The sequence below is a fragment of the Balaenoptera acutorostrata genome, chromosome 8, assembly GCF_949987535.1.
Source record: "Balaenoptera acutorostrata chromosome 8, mBalAcu1.1, whole genome shotgun sequence".
In the NCBI taxonomy this organism is placed as follows: domain Eukaryota; kingdom Metazoa; phylum Chordata; class Mammalia; order Artiodactyla; family Balaenopteridae; genus Balaenoptera; species Balaenoptera acutorostrata.
The window spans coordinates 114,329,962-114,353,793 of record NC_080071.1 but is presented as its reverse complement, the minus strand read 5'-3'; the positions used below and the strand labels follow the sequence as shown (position 1 = coordinate 114,353,793).

The 23,832-nt window shown below is 39.0% G+C and overlaps 1 protein-coding gene across 13 annotated transcripts in view; it reads left to right on the top strand.

The window, feature by feature from the left end:
* NCKAP5 (NCK associated protein 5) overlaps positions 1–23,832 on the top strand; it is a 1,062,317-nt gene that overhangs the window by 204,374 nt on the left and 834,111 nt on the right. Inside the window, exon 2 of one of the 13 annotated variants that reach the window (XM_057551418.1) lies at positions 16,051–16,096. The exons of the other annotated variants lie outside the window; for them this stretch is intronic. Coding sequence (XP_057407401.1) covers positions 16,091–16,096 — 6 coding nt within the window. The 5' untranslated portion in view covers positions 16,051–16,090. The remainder of the gene's footprint in view (positions 1–16,050; positions 16,097–23,832) is intronic. 13 annotated transcript variants of the gene reach the window in all.

Here is a 23,832-nt window from a genome sequence, read left to right as displayed (position 1 = left end):
AAATAAACACTTAATTTTCTTTTATTGTACCCTGTGACTATTAATAATATTATGGTACCAAGTCAGAAACATTAAGCCAAGCAGGGGAGCAATAAATGTTTCTAGACTGTGCACCACTGTTGATATTAGCAACTAATCGCTCCAGAGTTCACATAAAATGCAGATGGAAGTACAAAGAAGATATTTGATGAAGTCAGCGGTGGCCGGAACCGTTCACAGGTGAAACCAATAACTAGAGGGCTGGCTCAGCAGGGATAGAGCCTGGGGAAGAGATCAAGAAAGGGCTTTGAAAATCATTGCTTTTTAACATGTCTGTACCTATTGACATATGGATGTTCTTAAACTCATGAGGTTCTCAGTCTTAATCTCAACTGACAATATTGTTGGAGAATTTGCAAAACTCTTTATCATTTTATCATCATCATGACTTGCTGAGATGGTTAAAATTGCTATGGTTCTTCCCATCTTACAGAGAAAGAAATCAGAGTAGTGAGTATGGTCACATGACATAAGATTCAGGAGTAAAACTCTGTGCTTGTGATTCCAGCTCTCTTGTTCTTCTGATGATCTTCCTTAAATCACTATATATGTATATGTACATATACATATATATATATATATACACATATACTTATGTATTTATATATATAAGTGTGTATGTCATGTAAAATGGTATTTGGGGCTTTCATCTCTGATGGTATCTTAGACAGAAAACCCCAAACTTCCCAAGAAGAAAATTAAAATGCTAGTTAAAGTGTAAAAGAAACAAATAAATAAACCTCATAATTTTAAGTGTATTGCAAAGCTGGCACAGAAGCAAGGATTCCACAGAGGCCAGCATTTAAATAACAACAGGAATTGAGGAGGCAAGTAGGCACCAAGATACTTGAGGGTGTCTGCTGATGCATTCGTTGCCACTCTGATGGCTTCATGGTGTGATGTGATCTGCAGAGAAAGCTCAGGGCCTCTCAAGGTAAGACCCAAAAGGACTGTGATTCAGTGTGGTGACAGCTGGAAATACATGCACTGCCCAGAAAAGATCAACAAGGAAACTTGTCTATGAGGGCTAACAGAACGTAAATCATTTAAACATTGTTTAGGATTGGTAAGAGCAAATATATTCGTTCCCTGGAAGAATGCGACTTCAACCCAGGCCTCAAAACATTCCCACGAAAAAATGTCCTGTAGAAGATGAACTCACAGTCAAAAATCACAAAACACAAAGGGAAATGTGGCATGATGAGTGAAAAACAGAAAACAGCAGACTCAGACCTCTAGAGACTTTGATATTGGATGTATATTAGGCACATAATATAAAATCTTTATGTTTCATGTTGTGCTTGAGATGGCTAGCTACCCATAAAACTGATTTTCACCTATTCCATAGTAATATAGAAGTATAGGGTACGTGACTGCCTAGTTTGACTACATTCCCCAGTTCCCTTTGCAATCAGATGTACAATCATGTAATTAGCTTTTCACAAATAGAATGCGTGGAAGTGATGTGTATCACTGCCACCTCTTGCCCCTTCACACTTGGCTGGAGTCCAGATGAGCCAAAACCCAGCTTTCACTGTGCACATGTTGACAGTGTCCTAGGAGGTGGAGGAACAATGGCTTGCATGGGACCTGGAGTCTCTGAATTGACACAGAAAGACCTGGGTCATTCACACTGAGACCAGGTGAAAGAGATACAAACCTCTGAGTTCTTTAAGTCTCTGTATTGTATTGTTGAAGCTTTAGCTTTACCCTTAATAATACGTATCTGCTAAAAAATATAATGGAGAAGCTTGAACATATAAATAAAACCAAAACCACCAAATCAGTCAATAAATAAAAAGATTAAGGAGGGAGATTTGAAAAAGAATGAAGTTATTTCAGAAAAAAAAATATTCAATTTAGACAACTCATAAAATACAAAAAAAATAATAGGTAAGTGGAAAAAGTTATTCATATTTCCAAAGGTAAATAGTGTTTACATTCAGAGGTTCCTCCTCCAATGAAGATTGCCAAAGACCAGGGTGCCTTCTCCTGCAGCTCTCCGTTCACTGGCCCCATCCCATCTCCATTTGGCTGCTTTGTGTTGCTTCTGCAGAAAGAACATCCTTTAGATTTTCTTTTCTTTTTTTTTTTTAAACATCTTTATTAGCATATAATTGCTTTACAGTGGTGTGTCAGTTTCTGCATTATAACAGTGAATCAGTTATACGTATACATATGTCCCCATATCTCTTCCCTCTTGCATCTCCCTCCCTCCCACCCTCTCTGTCCCACCCCTCTAGGTGGTCACAAAGCACCGAGCTGATCTCTCTGTGCTATGCGGCTGCTTCCCACTAGCTATCTATTTTACGTTTGGTAGTGTATATATGTCCATGCACTCTCTCACTTTGTCCCAGCTTACCCTTCCCCCTCCCTGTATCCTCAACTCCATTCTCTAGTAGGTCTGCATCTTTATTCCCATCTTGCCCCTAGGTTCTTCTGACCATTTTCTTTTTTTTTTTTTTTTTAGATTCCATATACATGTGTTAGCATACTGTATTTGTTTTTCTCTTTCTGACTTACTTCACTCTGTATGACAGACTCTAACTCCATCCACCTCATTACAAATACCTCCATTTCATTTCTTTTTATGGCTGAGTAATATTCCATTGTATATATGTGCCACATCTTCTTTATCCATTCATCTGTTGATGGACACTTAGGTTGCTTCCATGTCCTGGCTATTGTAAATAGAGCTGCGGTGAACATTGTGGTACATGACTCTTTTTGAATTATGGTTTTCTCAGGGTATATGCCCAGTAGTGGGATTGCTGGGTTGTATGGTAGTTCTATTTTTAGTTTTTTAAGGAACCTCCATACTGTTCTCCATAGTGGCTGTATCAATTTACATTCCCACCAACAGTGCAAGAGTGTTCCCTTTTCTCCACACCTTCTCGAGCATTTATTGTTTGTAGATTTTTTGATGATGGCCATTCTGACTGGTGTGAGGTGATATCTCACTGTAGTTTTGATTTGCATTTCTCTAATGATTAATGATGTTGAGCATTCTTTCATGTGTCTGTTGGCAATCTGTATATCTTCTTTGGAGAAATGTCTATTTAGGTCTTCTGCCCATTTTTGGATTGGGTTGTTGGTTTTTTTGATATTGAGCTGCATGAGCTGCTTGTAAATTCTGGAGATTAATCCTTTGTCAGTTACTTCATTTGCAAATATTTTCTCCCATTCTGAGGGTTGTCTTTTCGTCTTCTTTATGGTCTCCTTTGCTGTGCAAAAGCTTTTAAGTTTCATTAGGTCCCATTTGTTTATTTTTATTTCCATTTCTCTAGGAGGTGGGTCAAAAAGGATCTTGCTGTGATTTATGTCATAGAGTGTTCTGCCTATGTTTTCCTCTAAGAGTTTGATGGTGTCTGGACTTACATTTAGGTCCTTATTCCATTTTGACTTCATTTTTTGTGTATGGTGTTAGGGAGTGTTCTAATTTCATTCTTTTACATATAGCTGTCCAGTTTTCCCAGCACCATTTATTGAAGAGGCTGTCTTTTCTCCACTGTGTATTCTTGCCTCCTTTATCAAAGATAAGGTGACCATATGTGCATGGGTTTATCTCTGGGCTTTCTATCCTGTTCCATTGATCTGTATTTCTGTTTTTGTGCCAGTACCATACTGTCTTGATTACTGTAGCTTTGTAGTATAGTCTGAAGTCAGGGAGCCTAATACCTCCAGCTCCGTTTTTCTTTCTCAAGATTGCTTTGGCTATTCGGGGTCTTTTGTGTTTCCATACAAATTGTGAAATTTTTTTTTCTAGTTCTGTGAAAAATGCCAGTGGTAGTTTGATAGGGATTGCATTGCATCTGTAGATTGCTTTGGGTAGTACAGGCATTTTCACAATGTTGATTCTTCCAATCCAAGTACATGGTATATCTCTCCATCTATTTGTATCATCTTTAATTTCTTTCATCAGTGTCTTATAATTTTCTGCATGCAGGTCTTTTGTCTCCATAGGTAGGTTTATTCCTAGATATTTTATTCTTTTTGTTGCAGTGGTAAATGGGAGTGTTTTCTTAATTTCACTTTCAGATTTTTCATCATTAGTGTATAGGAATGCAAGAGATTTCTGTGCATTAATTTTGTATCCTGCTACTTCACCAAATTCATTGATTAGCTCTAGTAGTTTTCTGGTAGCATCTTAAGGATTCTCTATTTATAGTATCATGTCATCTGCAAACAGTGACAGCTTTACTTCTTCTTTTCCAATTTGAATTTCTTTTTCTTCTCTGGTTGCTGTGGCTAAAACTACCAAAACTATGTTGAATAATAGTGGTGAGAGTGGGCAACCTTGTCTTGTTCCTGATCTTAGTGGAAATGGTTTAAGTTTTTCACCATTGAGGACGATGTTGGCTGTGGGTGTGTCATATATGGCCTTTATTATGTTGAGGTAAGTTTCCTGTATGCCTACTTTCTGGAGGGTTTTTATCATAAATGGGTGTTGAATTTTGTTGAAAGCTTTCTCTGCATCTATTGAGATGATCATATGGTTTTTTCCTTCCATTTGTTAATATGGTGTATCACGTTGATTGATTTGCGTATATTGAAGAATCCTTGCATTCCTGGGATAAACCCCACTTGATCATAGTGTATGATCCTTTTAATGTGTTGTTGGATTCTGTTTGCTAGTATTTTGTTGAGGATTTTTGCATCTATGTTCATCGGTGCTATTGGCCTGTAGTTTTGTTTCTTTGTGACATCTTTTTCTGGTTTTGATATCAGAGTGATGGTGGCCTCGTAGAATAAGTTTGGGAGTGTTCCTCCCTCTGCTATATTTTGGAAGAGTTTGAGAAGGATAGGTGTTAGCTCTTCTCTAAATGTTTGTTAGAATTCGCCTGTGAAGCCATCTGGTCCTGGGCTTTTGTTTGTTGGAAGATTTTTAATCACAGTTTCAATTTCAGTGCTTGTGATTGGTCTGTTCATATTTTGTATTTCTTCCTGGTTCAGTCTCGGAAGGTTGTGCATTTCTAAGAATTTGTCCATTTCTTCCAGGTTGTCCATTTTATTGGCATATAGTTGCTTGTAGTAATCTCTCATGATCTTTTGTATTTCTGCAATGTCAGTGGTTACTTCTCCTTTTTCATTTCTAATTCTCTTGATTTGAGTCTTCTCCCTTTTTTTCTTGATAAGTCTGGCTAATGGTTTATCAATTTTGTTTATCTTCTCAAAGAACCAGCTTCTAGTTGTATTGATCCTTGCTATCATTTCCTTCTTTTTCATTTATTTCTGATCTGATCTTTATGATTTCTTTTCTTCTGCTAACTTTGAGGGGTTTTTGTTCTTCTTTCTCTAACTGCTTTAGGTGTAAAGTTAGGTTGTTTATTTGAGATGTTTCTTGTTTCTTAAGGTAGGCTTGTATAGCTATAAACTTCCCTCTTAGAACTGCTTTTGCTGCATCCCATAGGTTTTGGGTCATTGTGTTTTCATTGTCATTTGTCTCTAGGTATTTTTTGATTTCCTCTTTGATTTCTTCAGTGATCTCTTGGTTATTAAGTAGTGTGTTGTTTACCCTCCGTGTGTTTGTATGTCTTACAGATTTTTTCCTGTAATTGATATCTAGTCTCATAGCGTTGTGGTCGGAAAAGATACTTGATATGATTTCAATTTTCTTCAGTTTACCAGGGCTTGATTTGTGACCCAAGATATGATCTATCCTGGAGAATGTTCCATGAGCACTTGAGAAGAATGTGTATTCTGTTGTTTTTGGATGGAATGTCCTATAAATATCAATTAAGTTCATCTTGTTTAATGTATGTCCATTGGTGAAAGTGGAGTGTTAAATTCGCCTGCTATGAATGTGTTACTGTCGATGTCCCCTTTTATGACTGTTAGCATTTGCCTTATGTATTGAGGTGCTCCTATGTTGGATGCATAACTATTTACAATTGTTATATCTTCTTCTTGGATCGATCCCGTGATCATTATGTAGTGTCCTTCTTTGTCTCTTGTAATAGTCTTTGTTTTAAAGACTATTTTTTCTGATATGAGAATTGCTACTCCAGCTTTCTTTTGATTTCCATTTGCATGGAATATCTTTTTCCATCCCCTCACTTTCAGTCTGTATGTGTCCCTAGGTCTGAAGTGGGTCTCTTGTAGACAGCATATATATGGGTCTTGTTTTTGTATCCATTCAGCCAGTTTATATGTTTTTGTTGGAGTATTTAATCCATTTGCATTTAAGGTAATTATTGATATATGTGTTCCTATTACCATTTTCTTAATTGTTTTGGTTTTATTATTGTAGGTGTTTTCCTTCTGTTGTATTTCCTGTGTAGAGAAGTTCCTTTAGCATTTGTTGTAAAGCTGGTTTGGTGGTGCTGAATTCTCTTAGCTTTTGCTTGTCTGTAAAGGTTTTAATTTCTCTGTCAAATCTGAATGTGATCCTTGCTGGATAGAGTAATCTTGGTTGTAGGTTTTTCCCTTTCATCCCTTTAAATATGTCCTGCCACTCCCTTCTGGCTTGCAGAGTTTTTGCTGAAAGATCAGCTGTTAACCTTATGGGGATTCCCTTATGTGTTACTTGTTGTTTTTCCCTTGCTGCTTTTAATATTTTTTCTTTGTATTTAATTTTTGATAGTTTGATTAATATGTTTCTTGGCATGTTTCTCCTTGGATTTATCCTGTATGGGACTCTCTGTGCTTCCTGGACTTGATTGAGTACTTCCTTTCCCATATTAGGGAAGTTTTCAACTATAATCTCTTCAAATGTTTTCTCAGTCCTTTTCTTTTTCTCTTCTTCTTCTGGGACCCCTATAATTCGAATGTTGGTGTGTTTAATGTTGTCCCAGAGGTCTCTGAGACTGTCCTCAATTCTTTCATTCTTTTTTCTTTATTCTGCTCTGCGATAGTTATTTCCACTATTTTATCTTCCAGGTCACTTATCCTTTCTTCTGCCTCAGTTCTTCTGCTATTGATCCCTTCTAAAGAATTTTTAATTTCATTTATTGTGTTGTTCATCTCTGTTTGTTTGCTCTTTAGTTCTTCTAGGTCCTTGTTAGACGTTTCTTGTATTTTCTCCATTCCATTTCTAAGATTTTGGATCATCTACTATCATTACTCTGAATTCTTTTTCAGGTAGACTGCCTATTTCCTCTTCATTTGTTAGGTCTCGTGGGTTTTTGCCTTGCTCCTTCATCTGCTGTGTGTTTCTCTGTCTTCTCATTTTGCTTAACTTACTGTGTTTGGGGTCTCCTTTTCGCAGGCTGCAGGTTCGTAGTTTCCGTTGTTTTTGGTGTCTGTCCCTAGTGGCTAAGGTTGGTTCAGTGGGTTGTGTAGGCTTCCTGGTGGAGGGGACTAGTGCCTGTGTTCTGGTGGATGAGGCTGGATCTTGTCTTTCTGATATGCAGGTCCACGTCTGGTGATGTGTTTTGGTGTGTATGTGGCCTTAGTATGATTTTAGGCAGCCTCTCTGCTAATGGATGGGGCTGTGTTCCTGTCTTGCTAGTTGTTTGGCATAGGGTGTCCTGCACTGTAGCTTGCTGGTTGTTGAGTGGAGCTGGGTTTTGGCGTTGAGATGGAGATCTCTGGGAGATTTTCACCGTTTGATATTACGTGGAGCTGGGAGGTCTCTTGTGGACCAGTGTCCTGAACTTGGCTCTCCCACCCCAGAGGCACAGTCCTGATGCCTGGCTGGAACACCAAGAGCCTGTCCTCCACATGGCTCAGAATAAAAGGGAGAAAAAAAAGAAAGAAAGAAAGAAAGAAGATAAAATAAAAGAAAATAAAATAAAGTAAAATAAAATAATGTTATTAAAATAAAAAGTAATTATTAAGAAAAAAAAATTTTTAAGTAAAAAAAAAAAAAAAAACAGAACCATAGGACAAATGCTAAAAGCAAAGCTCTACAGACAAAATCACACACAGAAGCATACACATACACACTCACAAAAAGAGAAAAAGGGAAAAAAATATATATATCTTTGCTCCCAAAGTCCACCTCCTGAATTTGGGATGATTCGCTGTCTACTCAGGTATTCCACAGATGCAGGTACATCAAGTTGACTGTGGAGATTTAATCCGCTGCTTCTGAGGCTGCTGGGAGAGACTTCCCTTTCTCTTCATTGTTTGCACAGTTCCCGGGGTTCAGCTTTGGATTTGGACCCACCTCTGCGTGTAGGTCGCCTGAGGGCGTCTGTTCTTCGCTCAGACAGGACGGGGTTAAAGAAGCAGCTGCTTCGGGGGCTCTGGCTCACCCAGGCCGCGGGGAGGGAGCGGTACGGAGGAGGCGGGGCGAGCCTGCGGCAGCAGAGGCCAGCGTGACGTTGCAGCAGCCTGAGGTGCGCCGTGCGTTCTCCCGGGGACGTTGTCCCCGGATCACGGGACCCTGGCAGTGGCGGGCTGCACTGGCTCCCGGGAGGGGCGGTGTGGATGTGACCTGTGCTCGCACACAGGCTTCTTGGTGGCAGCAGCAGCAGCCCTAGCGTCTCCTGCCCGTCTCTGGGGTCCGCGCTGATAACCGTGGCTGGCGCCCGTCTCTGGAGCTCGTTTAGGCGGCGCTCTGAATCTCCTCTCCTCCCACACCACGAAACAAAGAGGCAAGAAAAAGTCTCTTGCCTCTTTGGCAGCTGCAGACTTTTTCCCCAGACTCCCTCCCGGCTAGCTGTGGTGCACTAGCCCCTTCAGGCTGTGTTCACGCCGCCAACCCCAGTTCTCTCCCTGCGATCCGACCGCAGCCCGAGCCTCAGCTCCCAGCCCCGCCCGCCCCGGCGGCTAAGCAGACAAGCCTCTCGGGCTGGTGAGTGCTGCTCGGCGCCGAGCCTCTGTGCGGGAGTCTCTCCGCTTTGCCCTCCGCACCTCTGTGGCTGCGCTCTCCTCCGTGGCTCTGAAGCTTCCCCCCTCCGCCACCCGCAGTCTCTGTCCGCAAAGGGGCTCCTAGTGCGCGGACACCTTTCCTCCTTCACGGCTCCCTCCCACTGGTGCAGGTCCCGTCCCTATTCTTTGTCTCTGTTTTTCCTTTTTCCTTTTGCCCTACCCAGGTACGTGGGGAGTTTCTTGCCTTGGGGAGGTCTGAGGTCTGCCAGCGTTCAGTGGGTGTTCTGTAGGAGTTGTTCCACATGTAGATGTATTTCTGGTGTATTTGTGGGGAGGAAGGTGATCTCCACGTCTTACTCTTCTGCCATCTTGAAGCTCCCTAGATTTTATATGGACCAACAGAAGACTCACTTAAGCCCCATCTTTTTAAAACTCATTTGGTAAAATAGTTTTAAATAGTTTTTTTTTTTTTTTACTGTAACAAGAGGTTTGTTTTTCTCTAAAAATTATAAGTAATGCATTGATTTAGCTTAAATATTGTAAATTCTATATTTTGGCTTAATTATGAAATTTTTTTGAGACTTTAAATATTAACTATTTTGTAAGGGAGCTATTTTAAGTAGAAACATATCTATAAGAGAGGGTTGGTTTCTTTTTCTTAGTGAAAATCTTGTTTTTCTCAAGATTAAATTTCTTAGCTATTACTTATTTGGGTGCTATTTCTGTTGGTTAAAGGAAAAAAAGTACGTTGTAATTTATGGTTTGCACATAACGGTTCTAGTTAAATGACTTTTCTTCCATGCTTTTATAATCATCATATACATCTGCTCATGTTAAGTGTTATTCTAGCAAATTAGCTACACTTATTCTATTCTTAAAAGTTTAAATTTTAATTTCATTTAAAGTTGTAATATGAAGTAAATTGGTGGATATTTTTGAACTTCCTTTGATACTCAGTAATAATACGATACTTACAGCAAAACCAGTGTTAGGATATATTGCTTAAATTGGTAGCATGCATAAAATGAAAATATATTGGCCTTTTAAGATTTATTCTACCATTAATGCTAAAATCAGGTAGCTCTAAGTAGACCTCCAGCAATACAATAATTCATTATTGGACCTATTTCAGCCCTTCATGTGATTCAGCCCAGTAAGTGAGCAATTTAGAATTTTGCTGAGTATCAAAGCAGAAAAATAGGAATGGAACCATATTGGGTGGTAAATATGTGTGAGCTAATTTCCCTGTTAGTTTTGGAAGGGTAAAAAGAGGAAAATGTAGTTACTGGGCTCTTATTTATCCACCCAATGGGGACAGAGTACAATCTAAAATCATAAAACTAGGCATTAGCCAAAAATAGCACTCTTTTTCTATTTGCTGATTGACTAGTAAAGGAAAAATGAATTGATGTGAGGTTTTCTTTTTCTCCCTTTCCATGTGTCTTATTTTTTTCATGTCCTTATAATCAGTTTAAATGCTCAAACAGATATAATACTGAACTCGATATTTGTTTTTCAGTTTCTTTTTTTTTAATTGAAGTATAGTTGATTTACAATGTTGTGTTAGTTGCAGGTATACAGCAAAGTGATTCAGTTATACATCTACATATATATATTCTTTTTCATAATCTTTTCCATTCTGGTTTATTACAGGGTATTGAATATAGTTCCCTGTGCTATACAGTAGGACCTTGTTTATCCATTCTGTATATAATAGTTTGCATCTGCTAATCCCAAATTCTCAATCCAACCCTCCCCTGATCCCCCTCCAAGTCTGTCATCTATGTCTGTGAGTCTGTTTCTGTTTTGTAGATTAAGCTGAACTTCATATTTGAAGCATAAAAACCTTTATTCTTTATGGACCTATGCATATTTGAGTAATGTTTCATGTACAAATGCTTCCTAATGAAAGTGTAAGCCTCTCATTCCTGAACAGATATGTAAGATACTCATAATTACATATTTGTAGACCTTTACAGGAGTTTAGGAGGTCAACAGAGTCTGGCCCATTCCCGTTTTTCAGGATGCCAGTCTATTAAAAAATGTAGAAATGCCAATCAGTTAGGAAAACAGATACATTTTAAATGTTTCCATGGAACAACTGAAGTGAAGTGATCCATGTGAACTTCTTTCAGTTCTTGCAGTGTATCTCTCCATCCACAGGCATCATTTCAATTGGAGAAACACCAGATGTTTAAGTTTGGAACTATTGGTGAAGAGGAGTCCTGGACTATATAGCCCCCCAGCTCCTCCTGGGATAGTGGGATAGGCCCCAAAGGAGCCCTATAGAAATGTATTCACATAAGCCAAAGAGGTAACATGTTAGTCCCCGAAGCCTTGGGCTTTGCTTAGGCTCACATCCCAATACGGGAGAAATGTACAAATGTCCTGGAGTCTGGTTTTGTGAGGAAAAATTCCAAGAGAATCCTTTCTCAGCCGGATGCCACGTGCTTCAGCTGCTACGGATCCGGCCTTTGTGCTGGTTCTTCTTCTCGTGAGCTTAGCTCTAGAGAGGAAAGAGCACAGGCCTGCAGGAAGTTCAAGCCAAGCCCGCACAGTCCAAAACAAGCCAAAGATGGAATACAGGCGTATTAGATTTCACAAGGCAGGGAGTGACCCCGAGAGCCCACCTTCAGGGAAGTTTATGGTAATTGTAAGAAGCCATTTTAAGGATTTTCTAAGTTGACATCTTTGTGCAGATGATCTTCTCTGTAGGCCAGTCAGTAATTTCCCCATCTCAGTTTAACAATATTGATGACCTGACTATTTAAATAGGTTATACCTGTGTTCTCAAATACTGAGATCCTTTCCAGCCTCCTTTTCCCCTCCTTAGTCCCTCCCCTCGCTGCCCTGTTGTACCCAGGAGTGATTTCTTCATAAACTTTCTGAAGGAGTAAATACAGCAACAAAAAGATTCTTTTTCCCTTGTTGAGTGAGGGCTTATTTTTTCCTGTGGTAGCTTTCTCAGAAGTGACACTCAGAATCTAAAACACTAGGTGTCACATAGTAGATTTAGAAGGTAGGTGTGGTGTGTGGATAGGGAATAACCCACCGCCACTTCTTGTTCCATGCTTCATCTGTTTTGGTCAGATGGAAGCCAGGGTGTTGCAGTGGCCCCTCAAGATTTCCCTGCCTCTGCACATCTGAAACATCTGGATGCCTAATACATAATATTGCTCATGTTTTTAAATTGTCCTTGACGCTTAGAACATGGCCTTTTAAAATTGGGTTTGGCAGCAAATGCTGGAGGTGGTGTGGAGAAAAGGGAACCCTCTTGCACTGTTGGTGGGAATGTAAATTGATACAGCCACTATGGAGAACAGTATGGAGGTTCCTTAAAAAACGAAAAATAGAACTACCATATGACCCAGCAATCCCACTACTGGGCATATACCCAGAGAAAACCATAATTCAAAAAGACACGTGCACCCCAATGTTCATTGCAGCACTATTTACAATAGCCAGGGCATGCAAGCAACCTAAATGCCCATCGACAGACAAATGGCTAAAGAAGATGTGGTACATATATACAATGGAATATTACTCAGCCATAAAAAGGAACGAAATTGGGTCATTTGTAGAGATGTGGATGGACCTAGAGACTGTCATACAGAGTGAAGTTAAGTCAGAAAGAGAAAAACAAATATCGTATATTCCACGCATATATGTGGAACCTAGAAAAATGGTACAGATGAACCAGTTTGCAGGGCAGAAATAGAGACACAGATGTAGAGAACAAACATATGGACACCAAGGGGGCAAAGTGGGGGGGGGTGGTGGGATGAATTGGGAGATTGGGATTGACATGTATACACTAATATGTATAAAATAGATAACTAATAAGAACCTGCTGTATAAAAAAAAAATAATAAAAAAAATTGGGTTTGGGGGGCAGGGAAGAGATGGAAACCTTCATGGAAGGGAGGAACATTGTTTTCATTGTTAAAGGAGTTTCATCTTCCCAAGCACACCATGATGAATACCAGCTCCCTCTTCTCTGCCCTGACAAATAACAGATTTTCACTAATCCAATAAATGTGACTCTAGCTTGTACCTGTCAGTACCGAGTCCGGTGGCAATGGATGGGCCCATTCTAAACACAATCAAGTTCTCTTTAACTCTTTTTATTTAACTTAAACTGAACACATCTTTGTGGATGCTCATGGAACTCAGAATTTTTTTACGTAGCCACAAGGCATGGTTACACATACCAGCTGAGCTCATAACAGATTTACTGGCTGCAATATGAGGGAACAGAGGCCTGACATCAAGGCTGAACACAGGAAGTGGTGAAAAAGGGTATCCATGCGTACATATTAATTTAAGCAAAGGAAAAGGGGGAAAATCATTTTTAATTTTTGTCCTAGCAGAGTTGTCTGAAATTTCAAGGTATATAATTTTCTTTCTCTAACCAATTGTTATGTATAGCTCAAAGAACATTGGAAAAAAGAATTTGGATTTCCTCACACTCTTAGCTCAAAAAAAAAAAGCAAGGGGAGAAACTGGCTCTTTAAGAATAGATTTTTGCATTTCCTTTTTCAAATTACACAAATGAATACTATTAAGTGAACTTATTGAGTTGCCTTACACCTCTTCTTACTTGGCAACTCATGAATGCTATTTTTGATGTGTATTATTGATTGTTTTGAATGAAATAGTTTCCATAAGATTTTGTTCCTTCAGGCTATCTAGAAAATAATTACTTTAAAATTTATCTTCCCATCTTAAATATTTTACACTTGTTCTTGAGCCAGCTGTAGGATCTTTAGAAAGCATCCTATTTTGAAATACGAAGAGTAAGTCTGCCTTGCCATTCTGTCTTGGATATGGTATAAGTGTTTCTGTGAACATCTTTGCCTTCACATCAAATGGGAAAGAATTCACAGTGGCAGCATTTGATATCTAACCAAAGGAAGGAGTGACTCTTTGAGGTCATATTGTAGCTTTGGCTCTACAAACCCTAGAAGCCATTATCTTAAAATGATATAAATTCGGTTACAAAATGGAAAGATGATTACATGATTAATGGAGGTTAATAAAGATCATTGAAATCTTAGCCTGGTCGAGGCCATCAGAAACTATTTAATCCAATTTCCTTTGGCTCCAGGCAGGCCACATGGGAACCACTTTGTCAGATGGAATCTCTCTCCTCATCACATACCTCTCTAGGGAAGTCAAGTCCCTTTTTCGTATGAAATATGATGCATCCTTGTCCTGACTAAGTACCTACTCTTACCTGGGGCTTCTTTGCTGCCCGTGTTGCTCATTAGAAATTAAGCTCTTGGCTGTGGAGTAATGAAGGGAATGGGTTGGACAGTGTGGGAATTGAAATACAAAGCTCTCACTCCATGAATGACATATCCAACTGTCCCAATTACTTTAGTAAGCATTTATGTGACTGCTGACAGCACGATGGTTAAATTTGTAGGGTTGACACCCATAGGGTAAATTTTACTGTCCTTTAGTTCAAAATACATAAGAAGTACTACTATTAAAAAGCAGAAAAGAAGACAAAGGGCCAATTGAAAAAAAAGTCATATTTGCTTTATCCAACCTATTCTCACTAATGGAAAAACAACTTGACTAATGCGTTACTGATTTGGGGTCAGCAGCCTTCTTCAAATTCACTAAGAATAAGCCTATTCCATCAGTTAGGAATTGTGTACACCTGCAAGTAAGAGATCTGAAATCATGAAAATATCTGAAATATCTTAAACAAGAAAGGATTTATTTTTCTCCTGTGTAGTCTGAGTCTGAGGAGGCGATCCAGAGCTGATATTGGTGACTCTCGGATGTTATCAGGACTCCTTTTTCTCTTCTGTCCCATCATTCTTGCCAAATAACTTCTATGATGATCAAGGTCTCGTCAAGGTCACCTCAGGTCTCAGTATGGCTTACGGGAAGTCGAGGCAGGAGGAAAAGGGAGAAGGGAAGGCAAAAGGGCACTTGCCTACTTAGGTACCTTTGAAGAGTTTTCCTGGGAGCCCTTGCAAAAACCACAGTGACTTCAGCGTACATCTTAATTGTTACCCCTGTCCTCCGGGGAGCCTACGAAATATTCTTTTTCATTTGGGTACAGTGCTACGCTTACAATATTGAGGACTTATTAGTGACGCATACAAGGAATAAGGAAAATTTCCCAGGAAACTCCCAATCTCTGCTTCAGGCTCCATCCTTAATTTTTGCTCATTTGGCCCCTCACTTGGAGTCACAAAGCAATGATTTCATTGCTCATAAGACGATAAAAGTTCGGAGAATCAAACAAGATATGGTACACAGTCACTCCACAGATACAGAGCCCAGATGTTTTTTCATTTTGATATTGTTTGATTTAGTGAATTTCAGCTTCCTTTCAGCTACTGTGGTTGGGAAAATAAGTTACGGTGTGTTTTTGCCTTTGTGCTTTTTTTTTTTTTTTTAAAGATTTATTTTATTGATTGATTGCTATGTTGGATCTTCATTTCTGTGCTAGGGCTTTCTCTAGTTGCGGCGAGCGGGGGCCACTCTTCATCGCCGTGCGCGGGCCTCTCACTATCGCGGCCTCTCTTGTTGCGGAGCACAGGCTTCAGACGCGCAGGCTCAGTAGTTGTAACTCACGGGCCCAGTCGCTCCGCCGCATGTGCGATCTTCCCAGACCAGGGCTTGAACCCGTGTCCCCTGCATTAGCAGGCAGATTCTCAACCACTGCGCCACCAGGGAAGCCCGCCTTTGTGCTTTTTTTTTTTTTTTTTAAAGATTTATTTTATTGATTGATTGCTATGTTGGATCTTCATTTCTGTGCTAGGGCTTTCTCTAGTTGCGGCGAGCGGGGGCCACTCTTCATCGCCGTGCGCGGGCCTCTCACTATCGCGGCCTCTCTTGTTGCGGAGCACAGGCTTCAGACGCGCAGGCTCAGTAGTTGTAACTCACGGGCCCAGTCGCTCCGCCGCATGTGCGATCTTCCCAGACCAGGGCTTGAACCCGTGTCCCCTGCATTAGCAGGCAGATTCTCAACCACTGCGCCACCAGGGAAGCCCGCCTTTGTGCTTTTATCAGCAGATTTATTTGCATCTCACCATGGCTGATGTAAGACATAATGCCTGTGAGGTTTTACCTTGGCAGCTATTTGACTGTCAGGATTTCAAAACCTAAAAAGAGGTTTATGTTCTATTTCTCTAAAAGGAAAAAAATTGACTTGGTTTTTCAAAGTACAAGGACTTTTTCATGGATAATCCTTTATGCCCCCGTTTCATATTGTCTTCTTGTCTTTTTCAGAGAGCGGGTGGGGTAGAAGTGGTGGACAGAGCATTTGGATATGCAGGTATCTTAGCTTCTGATCAGAATTTGAGCAAGCAGAAAAATCCAAGATAGAAAAAAAAAAAAAAAGGAGAAACAGATTGTAAATTAAACCAAACGAAGAATGATCATCATATAGGGCAATGTAGATATAATTATTCCATTAGATAGAACTTCCTGAGCAATGGATTTGATATCTAGGACCCAGTGGTACAAGTGTGGGATAGTGAATTTGGAGTAATAATGAAGACATTAGAATATTTGTGCCCCCAAATGACTAAAGCCACTAGTCTATAATAAAGCCTAGAAGGGGGAAAAGCCACAATTCTAATATTCATTAAGTCATATCAAACAACTGACGTTGAATTTAGAGAGGGGTGAAATGGACATGAACTGTATCTCCATGTGGCATTTTAGACTTTACAAAAAGTATCTTAATTGTCAAGACTTTAAGAGATTATGATCATATAGTCATATTGGATTATGATCATATAGTCCAAAAAGCCTTTCTTTTTGGACTATCTCTATAAAATATATCCTGTTCTTTTTTGGTATTACTTGAAATAAATCCAGGCTTGATTAAACTTTTGTGGCTGGTGGAAAGCCGTACTTCCCCCAGTATTTTAACAAAGATTCTGGCCAATCATCATGAAATATATTTTGAAAACTGAGAGTTGGGTTCACATGATCTGCAAAATGTCTTGTTGTCAAATAACCACTGTTACATCTTTAAGGTGCAGTGAGGCTATAGATCTGGGATTGTTTTCATGGCCTCAGTACCTCCTTTAATTGCTCTAAGTATAGTCAGTCTCCTTACCCAGTGCAGTTCAATGGATGCAAATATCTTATTAGTCATAGTTCTCAGAGAAAAAATACTTCACATCTTCCTCTTTGAACTCCCTAAGAAAGGCTCATTTGAAAATTACCATTTGGCCTTTCTGTCAGTTCCAAGTGGAAACTTCATTGCATTTATAATCTGAACGAATCAAGGAATCATCAGCTCTATTTAAAAAATGTTTCCACTCGAGCTGAAAATAATATACCAGTGCTGAGTATCATGCCACGTATTTGCTCAATTCATACACTTTGGATAAAAATATGTGACCATCTGTCCAGATGTTTTCTCTGTGTGATAGGTAGCATCCCAATTGTTTCCATTTTTGATTGATTACCAGAATTGAAAGAGTATCTTGGGTTGTGCAAATAGCCTTTATAACTCTGGGTGAAATACTTCAAATTATTTTAAAAAATTAGAGAAAAGCACAAAATCCCTGGAAGGAGGTAGGCCCACACAACTTGTTTATCCAGACAGCCTTGAAATTTTGAACCATCTATAGAATGTAGAACTGTTTATACTTAACTGGGCTTCATGCGTATGATTTTGAAAATCTCAGCTATGTCAAAAGCACTTCATTTCCTATAGAAGCTGAGATCTGAAATACTGAACAGACTCTTTTCTTGGGCATAGTAGGGTTTGAGTTTACAAGTATATTGCTTGATCCAAAATGCTGATAGCCAATGTTGATGCAAATGATTGACAAATTTTACATGGTTTGATATGAGTATTAAAGATATGCCCATCTCAAAGGCATACAGAGCACTGTTACTGATTTCTAAAGTATTTCTCCATTTTCTTGTCCCTAATGACCTGATTCAGGTAACAGACACAATACTTATCAATATTTATCTTGGTATGTTGAAGTATAACTCTGTAGGAAATGATTTCACTGTTAAGTCACTGATTTCAAAGCAAGTCAGCAGTGCTTTATGTATGGTAATCACCTGCAGACCGCCTCATTCCATTTAAATTGTTTTGTCCAGCTTGCAGACCCTGGCCCCCCCAAAAGCTAAATTCTCTTTTTTAATGCTGTTTAAAAGAGAAATTTGAACAATAGTAGCTTAATTTCTTAATTTCTAGTCACTGTATCTAGTTTCTTAGCTTCTATTCATATTATTAGAAATGAATATGTACTGCCCCATTTACTGATTTGCAACTGCTGACTGACATCAAAGTAATTTAATTAATAGCAACTATTGCTGTTTTTAAGATAATTATTAAAGTAAATTAGAAATATGTGACAAATTCTTATATGTAAGTAACAGGTTTGAAAGTGCTTAGAGGTGGTTTTTAAAACCTCTTTCTCCTATGTCCCTTCCTTATTTTCAACATTTTTTCATTAAGGTATAATTGACATATAACATTATGTTAACTTCAGTTATATAACATAATGATTTGATGTTTGTATATATTGTGAAATGACCACCACAGTAAGTCTAGTTAACATCCAATTTTTTCTTGTGATGAAGACTTTTAAGATCTACTGTCTTAGCAACTTTCATTATACAGTATGTGTTATTAACTATAGTCATCATGCTGTATATTAAATCCCCATGACATTTATTTTATAACTGAAAGTTTGTACCTTTTGACCCCCTTCACCCATTTTCCTCCCCCGCAATCCCCACCTCTGACAATCACTAGCCTGTTATTCTGTCCTCTGCATCTATAAGTTTGGGTTTTGTTGCTGTTGTTACTGTTGCTGTTTTAGATTCCACATACAAGTGAGATAGTATGGTATTTTCAACTTTATCTTTTGTCATTTATTTTAATATGTGTCTGAGTATGAAACCAATACTGGCTCATTATAAATATAGCCATGAAAGTTCAAAGAAAGAAAACTCACCCAACATTTTGGCTGGCTACCCTGCCCAACTGCCTTCATTCCTTCTGACAGCCGATCTGTCTGTCTGTCCATCCATTCATTTGTGAGAGATCATACTGGGTGTATAATCTTTCATTTTTCTGTTTTCATGAACACTATCTTATCCATGTTTTCCAATGGAATTACAAAATTAGAATCAATACTACTTTTACTGGCTACATTATATTCCATTAAATTAATAGGTCTTGTCAATTTCTAACTGAATTTCCTTCCTTCCTTCCTCCCTCCCTTTCTTTCTTTTTCTTTCTTTCTTTTTTTTTCTTTTCTCTTCTTTTCTATCCTAAGTAGCAGTGAACATCTTTGCTTATAAGAGTTTGTCCATATCTATCACTACTGTCTTAGGAAATTTTATTATAAATGAAGTTATTTCATCAATGCTGTATGGAATATTTTCTTCAGATTTTTTAGAGTAGGCAAGATTTTCTATTGAGATTATTGCAGTTCAATCTAAGACTCTTGGTTGGCTTAAGGATATGGAGGATTCCAGGGTTCTTTATCCTGTGGTTCTATAAATGTCTTGAAATAGATAAATAATAAATTTATTTTGATAATCTTTGCCTTTAGGATTTTCTTCCTTCCACAGTGTCTTCTGATTGAGGTGATCTGATGACTAAGAAGAATCATCATACACTGTTTAACTGACTGCTGTTCTTGCTTTAGAGTTAGGTGATGAAGATAATAAAATACTTCGTGTTTTTTTTTCTATAAAATTGAAACTATTGTTTGATATATTACTGGATGATTTATTTGGAGATTTTTAAATCCCTCCTGCCTTGTATATAAATTTACTTATTTAACAATGACTTTATTTATGTAGCAATGCTAGGAACAGGAGGAAAAACATGAAGGGGAGAGGCTCCCTCAGGGAGTTCAGTATCTAGTGATGTGAAGAAATATACCAAATTGCAGTAAGTTGAAGACTAGCAACTTCTAACACCAGAGAATGGCAGCAGAGGCAAGGTGCTCCCCTGGGTTTCTACAGGTAGGGCTTGGGGCTGGGACTGCACAACGAGGGCATGTAAAAATGTACCTTACTTTGATGACATCCTTTTCTTGCATGTTTCACAGTCTAACTCCTGACTCTTCAGTCTTGTTCTGAATGGATTGACAGATGGATTTCACACTGCTTCCTCCAATGGCCTTTCTGTCATGTTGACATCTTACATTTTAGAAATCATTAAGCAGGGGCCATTTGGGAGGCTTCTACCCAGGCAGGGAATGTATAAGCTGCTCCCTGCTTTCTCCTCCCCACCCTTGTGCCACATTAGATGCATGATTGTGAATGACGTTTCCCAGTGAGGTTGGGTGACAGTGTCCCCATTCCATATTAACAGCCATAGGTTTAAACTGATAGCACATGGATTATTCTCTATCAGTGGATTTCCTTCTTATGCACATGTTCCTTTTAATCAGGGCTTCCCCTGCTCCCATATTTCCTGTCTCATGGACTGCTCCAGAACTACTGGTTGTTTTCCCACTCATGGAGTCTCTCCCAGTAGGCTACATTTCATGCTTTGGTTCTTCAAATGGTCCCTTGTCTTGGGAACAGGGATGCCCTTCAGTGTGCCCTGAACTTGCATAAATGGGAAACAGTTCTCTCAAGGAAAGGAGGTTGCTTTTGACATGGTGTTGTTTCTGAGCCAAGCATTATTATTTTTGGCCAGTTGGCTGTTTTCTTCTCCATCTCAGAGAATTGAAATGTGAACGTAGTGGAGTGAGCCGAGTAGCTGTTTCAGGGGACTCATTTGCTAGATCACCTGTCCTAAAGAGGGCTAAATGGAATCCTTTTTTTTCTGTGAAGTATCTTCTCCTCTAAATTGGCTTGTGCAGCTCACCTGGAGCCCCAGTTACTCAGTGTGTGTATAATTGTATGTGAAAGAAGACCACCCACAATTGTATCTTAGAAGGGAAATGTTTGAAGCTCCCATCACTTCTTTTCTGACGAGGAGACTTGTCCTCAGTGGGACCTATCGGTATGAATTGGCAAAGCCACACAGGTGCTTTAGCTCAGAAGGAGTGAAACGTCATAATTCATGTTCGGGTCCAGGTCTCTGGGACTGTGGGGTTACCTGGCATCAGACAGCACTAGGGATGCAGGTCATCTGGCTGGCAGATACTGGTATTGTCACTCTCTCTGCCTTGCTATGGAAATGGAAGGCTTTGCTCAAAAATCAATGTGTTCTAAGTGAAGTGGATCTGTTACCTTGGCAGAAAAACCAGTGCTATGCCTTTGTGTGATTGTTACATGGCTGTGTGTGGCATTCCAGGGAAAAGATCCGTTAGAAGACAGACAAGATCTCACAACTCACTTTTCAATAGAAAAGGACTTGGCTTTCACTGATGAAGTTGATTACTGGAAAGGATACTCATGAGTCCCTGGGGTATAAGCTTTCTGATATCTGCACATGAATAGGTCCCAGCCAGCCCAATTCCCTGAAATGCGGGCCTTCAATTTCTTTGCAACATGAAAGGTGGAGAGAGGTGAGGTGAGAGCTTGTTCCCAGTGAACTTGCCTTGCATTTAATAAGTGCTGCTGATGCAAAGGAAGCAGTGAGCTCCATGACCACAATGTCAGAGTCAAGGATGGCTTCTGGATCTCACTTAAGCATTCCTGATTAGACTCTACAGAGGGCAAGATTTCCCACTTGCTTATAGAGTAGCCCCCATGATACTGAATGATCTACGAAAAGCATATTCATATTACAGATAGATTCTATAATTGAGCATTCATATATCATAGGTTAAAAAAGAACTAACACTAGGACTATACAAAAGATCAAGAAGAAGAAAAAAAGAAAAAGTATACTGCGTAGTATATTCTCTCCAATAAGTGGAGAGATTAATTTTAAAATTCAGTGAAAATTCCTTAAAATATATAACTTTACTTCATATTTTCTCTCTATTACACATTATAACACGTGCTTCAAAGTGTTATAGTATCTTGCTCATGCTGTTACCAGGATAAACTATTCCAACTTAGTTCTAACTGAATTATTTGCTTTTCCAGGCTTGTTCTTCTAATAATCAATTATTGGAATGTTTTGTGTTTGTGTGCATACATGGGGTGGTGTATGTACCAACAGTGGGCATAGTTGAGGTTTGGTGCTGTAAGGGATGTAAGGGATACAAAAAGACAGAATATCATTCCTACCCTCACTAAGGTTATAATCTAATTGGAAGTATAAGAGTACCACTCAAGAAATAATTGTAGAACCTGACAATGTGTATGTTACTAGGTAGTAAGTTGTGTAGTGCTCTTTTTTTTTTAAGTATCTTTATTGGAGTATAATTGTTTTACGATGGTATGTTAGTTTCTGCTTTATAACAAAGTGAATCAGCTATACATATACATATGTTCCCATATCTCTTCCCTCTTGCGTCTCCCTCCCTCCCACCCTCCCTATCCCACACCTCTAGGTGGTCACAAAGCACCAAGCTGATCTCCCTGTGCTATGCGGCTGCTTCCCACTAGCTATCTGTTTTACATTTGGTAGTGTATATATGTCCATGCCACTCTCTCACTTCGTCCCAGCTTACCCTCCCCACTCCCCATGTCCTCAAGTCCATTCTCTCGTAGGTCTGTGTCTTTATTCCTGTCCTGCTCCTAGGTTCTTCATGACGATTTTTTTTTAATGCCATATATATGTGTTAACATATGGTATTTGTTTTTCTCTTTCTGACTTACTTCACTCTGTATGACAGACTCTAGGTCCATCCACCTCACTACAAATAACTCAATTTCGTTTCTTTTTATGACTGACTAATATTCCATTGTATATATGTGCCACATCTTCTTTATCCATTCATCTGTCGATGGACACTTAGGTTGCTTCCATGTCCTGGCTATTGTAAATAGAGCTGCGGTGAACATTGTGGTACATGACTCTTTTTGAATTATGGTTTTCTCAGGGTATATGCCCAGTAGTGGGATTGCTGGGTCGTATGGTAGTTCTACTTTTAGTTTCTTAAGGAACCTCCATACTGTTTCCCATAGTGGCTGTATCAATTTACATTCCTACTAGCAGTGCAAGAGGGTTCCCTTTTCTCCACACCTTCTCCAGCATTTATTGTTTGTAGATTTTTTGATGATGGCCATTCTGACCTGTGTCAGATGATATCTCATTGTAGTTTTGATTTGCATTTCTCTAATGATTAATGACGTTGAGCATTCTTTCATGTGTTTGTAGGCAATCTGTATATCTTCTTTGGAGAAATGTCTATTTAGGTCTTCTGCCCATTTTTGGATTGGGTTGTTTGTTTGTTTGCTATTGAGCTGCATGAGCTGCTTGTAAATTTTGGAGATTAATCCTTTGTCAATTACTTCATTTGCAAATATTTTCTCCCATTCTAAGCGTTGTCTTTTCGTCTTGTTGATGGTTTCCTTTGCTGTGCAAAAGCTTTTAAGTTTCATTAGGTCCCATTTGTTTATTTTTGTTATTTCCGTTTCTCTAGGAGGTGGGTCAAAAAGGATCTTGCTGTGATTTATGTCATAGAGTGTTCTGCCTATGTTTTCCTCTAAGACTTTTATAGTGTCTGGCCTTACATTTAGGTCTCGAATCCATTTTGAGTTTATTTTTGTGTGTGGTGTTAGGGAGTGTTCTAATTTCATTCTTTTACATGTAGCTGTCCAGTTTCCCCAGCACCACTTATTGAAGAGGCTGTCTTTTCTCCTTTGTGTATTCTTGCCTCCTTTATCAAAAATAAGGTGACCATATGTGCATGAGTTTATCTCTGGGCTTTCTATCCTGTTCCATTGATCTATGTTTCTGTTTTTGTGCCAGTACCGTACTGTCTTGATTACTGTAGCTTTGTAGTATTGTCTGAAGTCAGGGAGCCTGATACCTCCAGCCCCGTTTTTCTTTCTCAAGATTGCTTTGGCTATTCGGGGTCTTTTGTGTTTCCATACAAATTGTTAAATATTTTGTTCTAGTTCTGTGAAAAATGCCAGTGGTAGTTTGATAGGGATTGTATTGAATCTGTAGATTGCTTTGGGTATTATAGTCATTTTCACAATGTTGATTCTTCCAATCCAATAAAA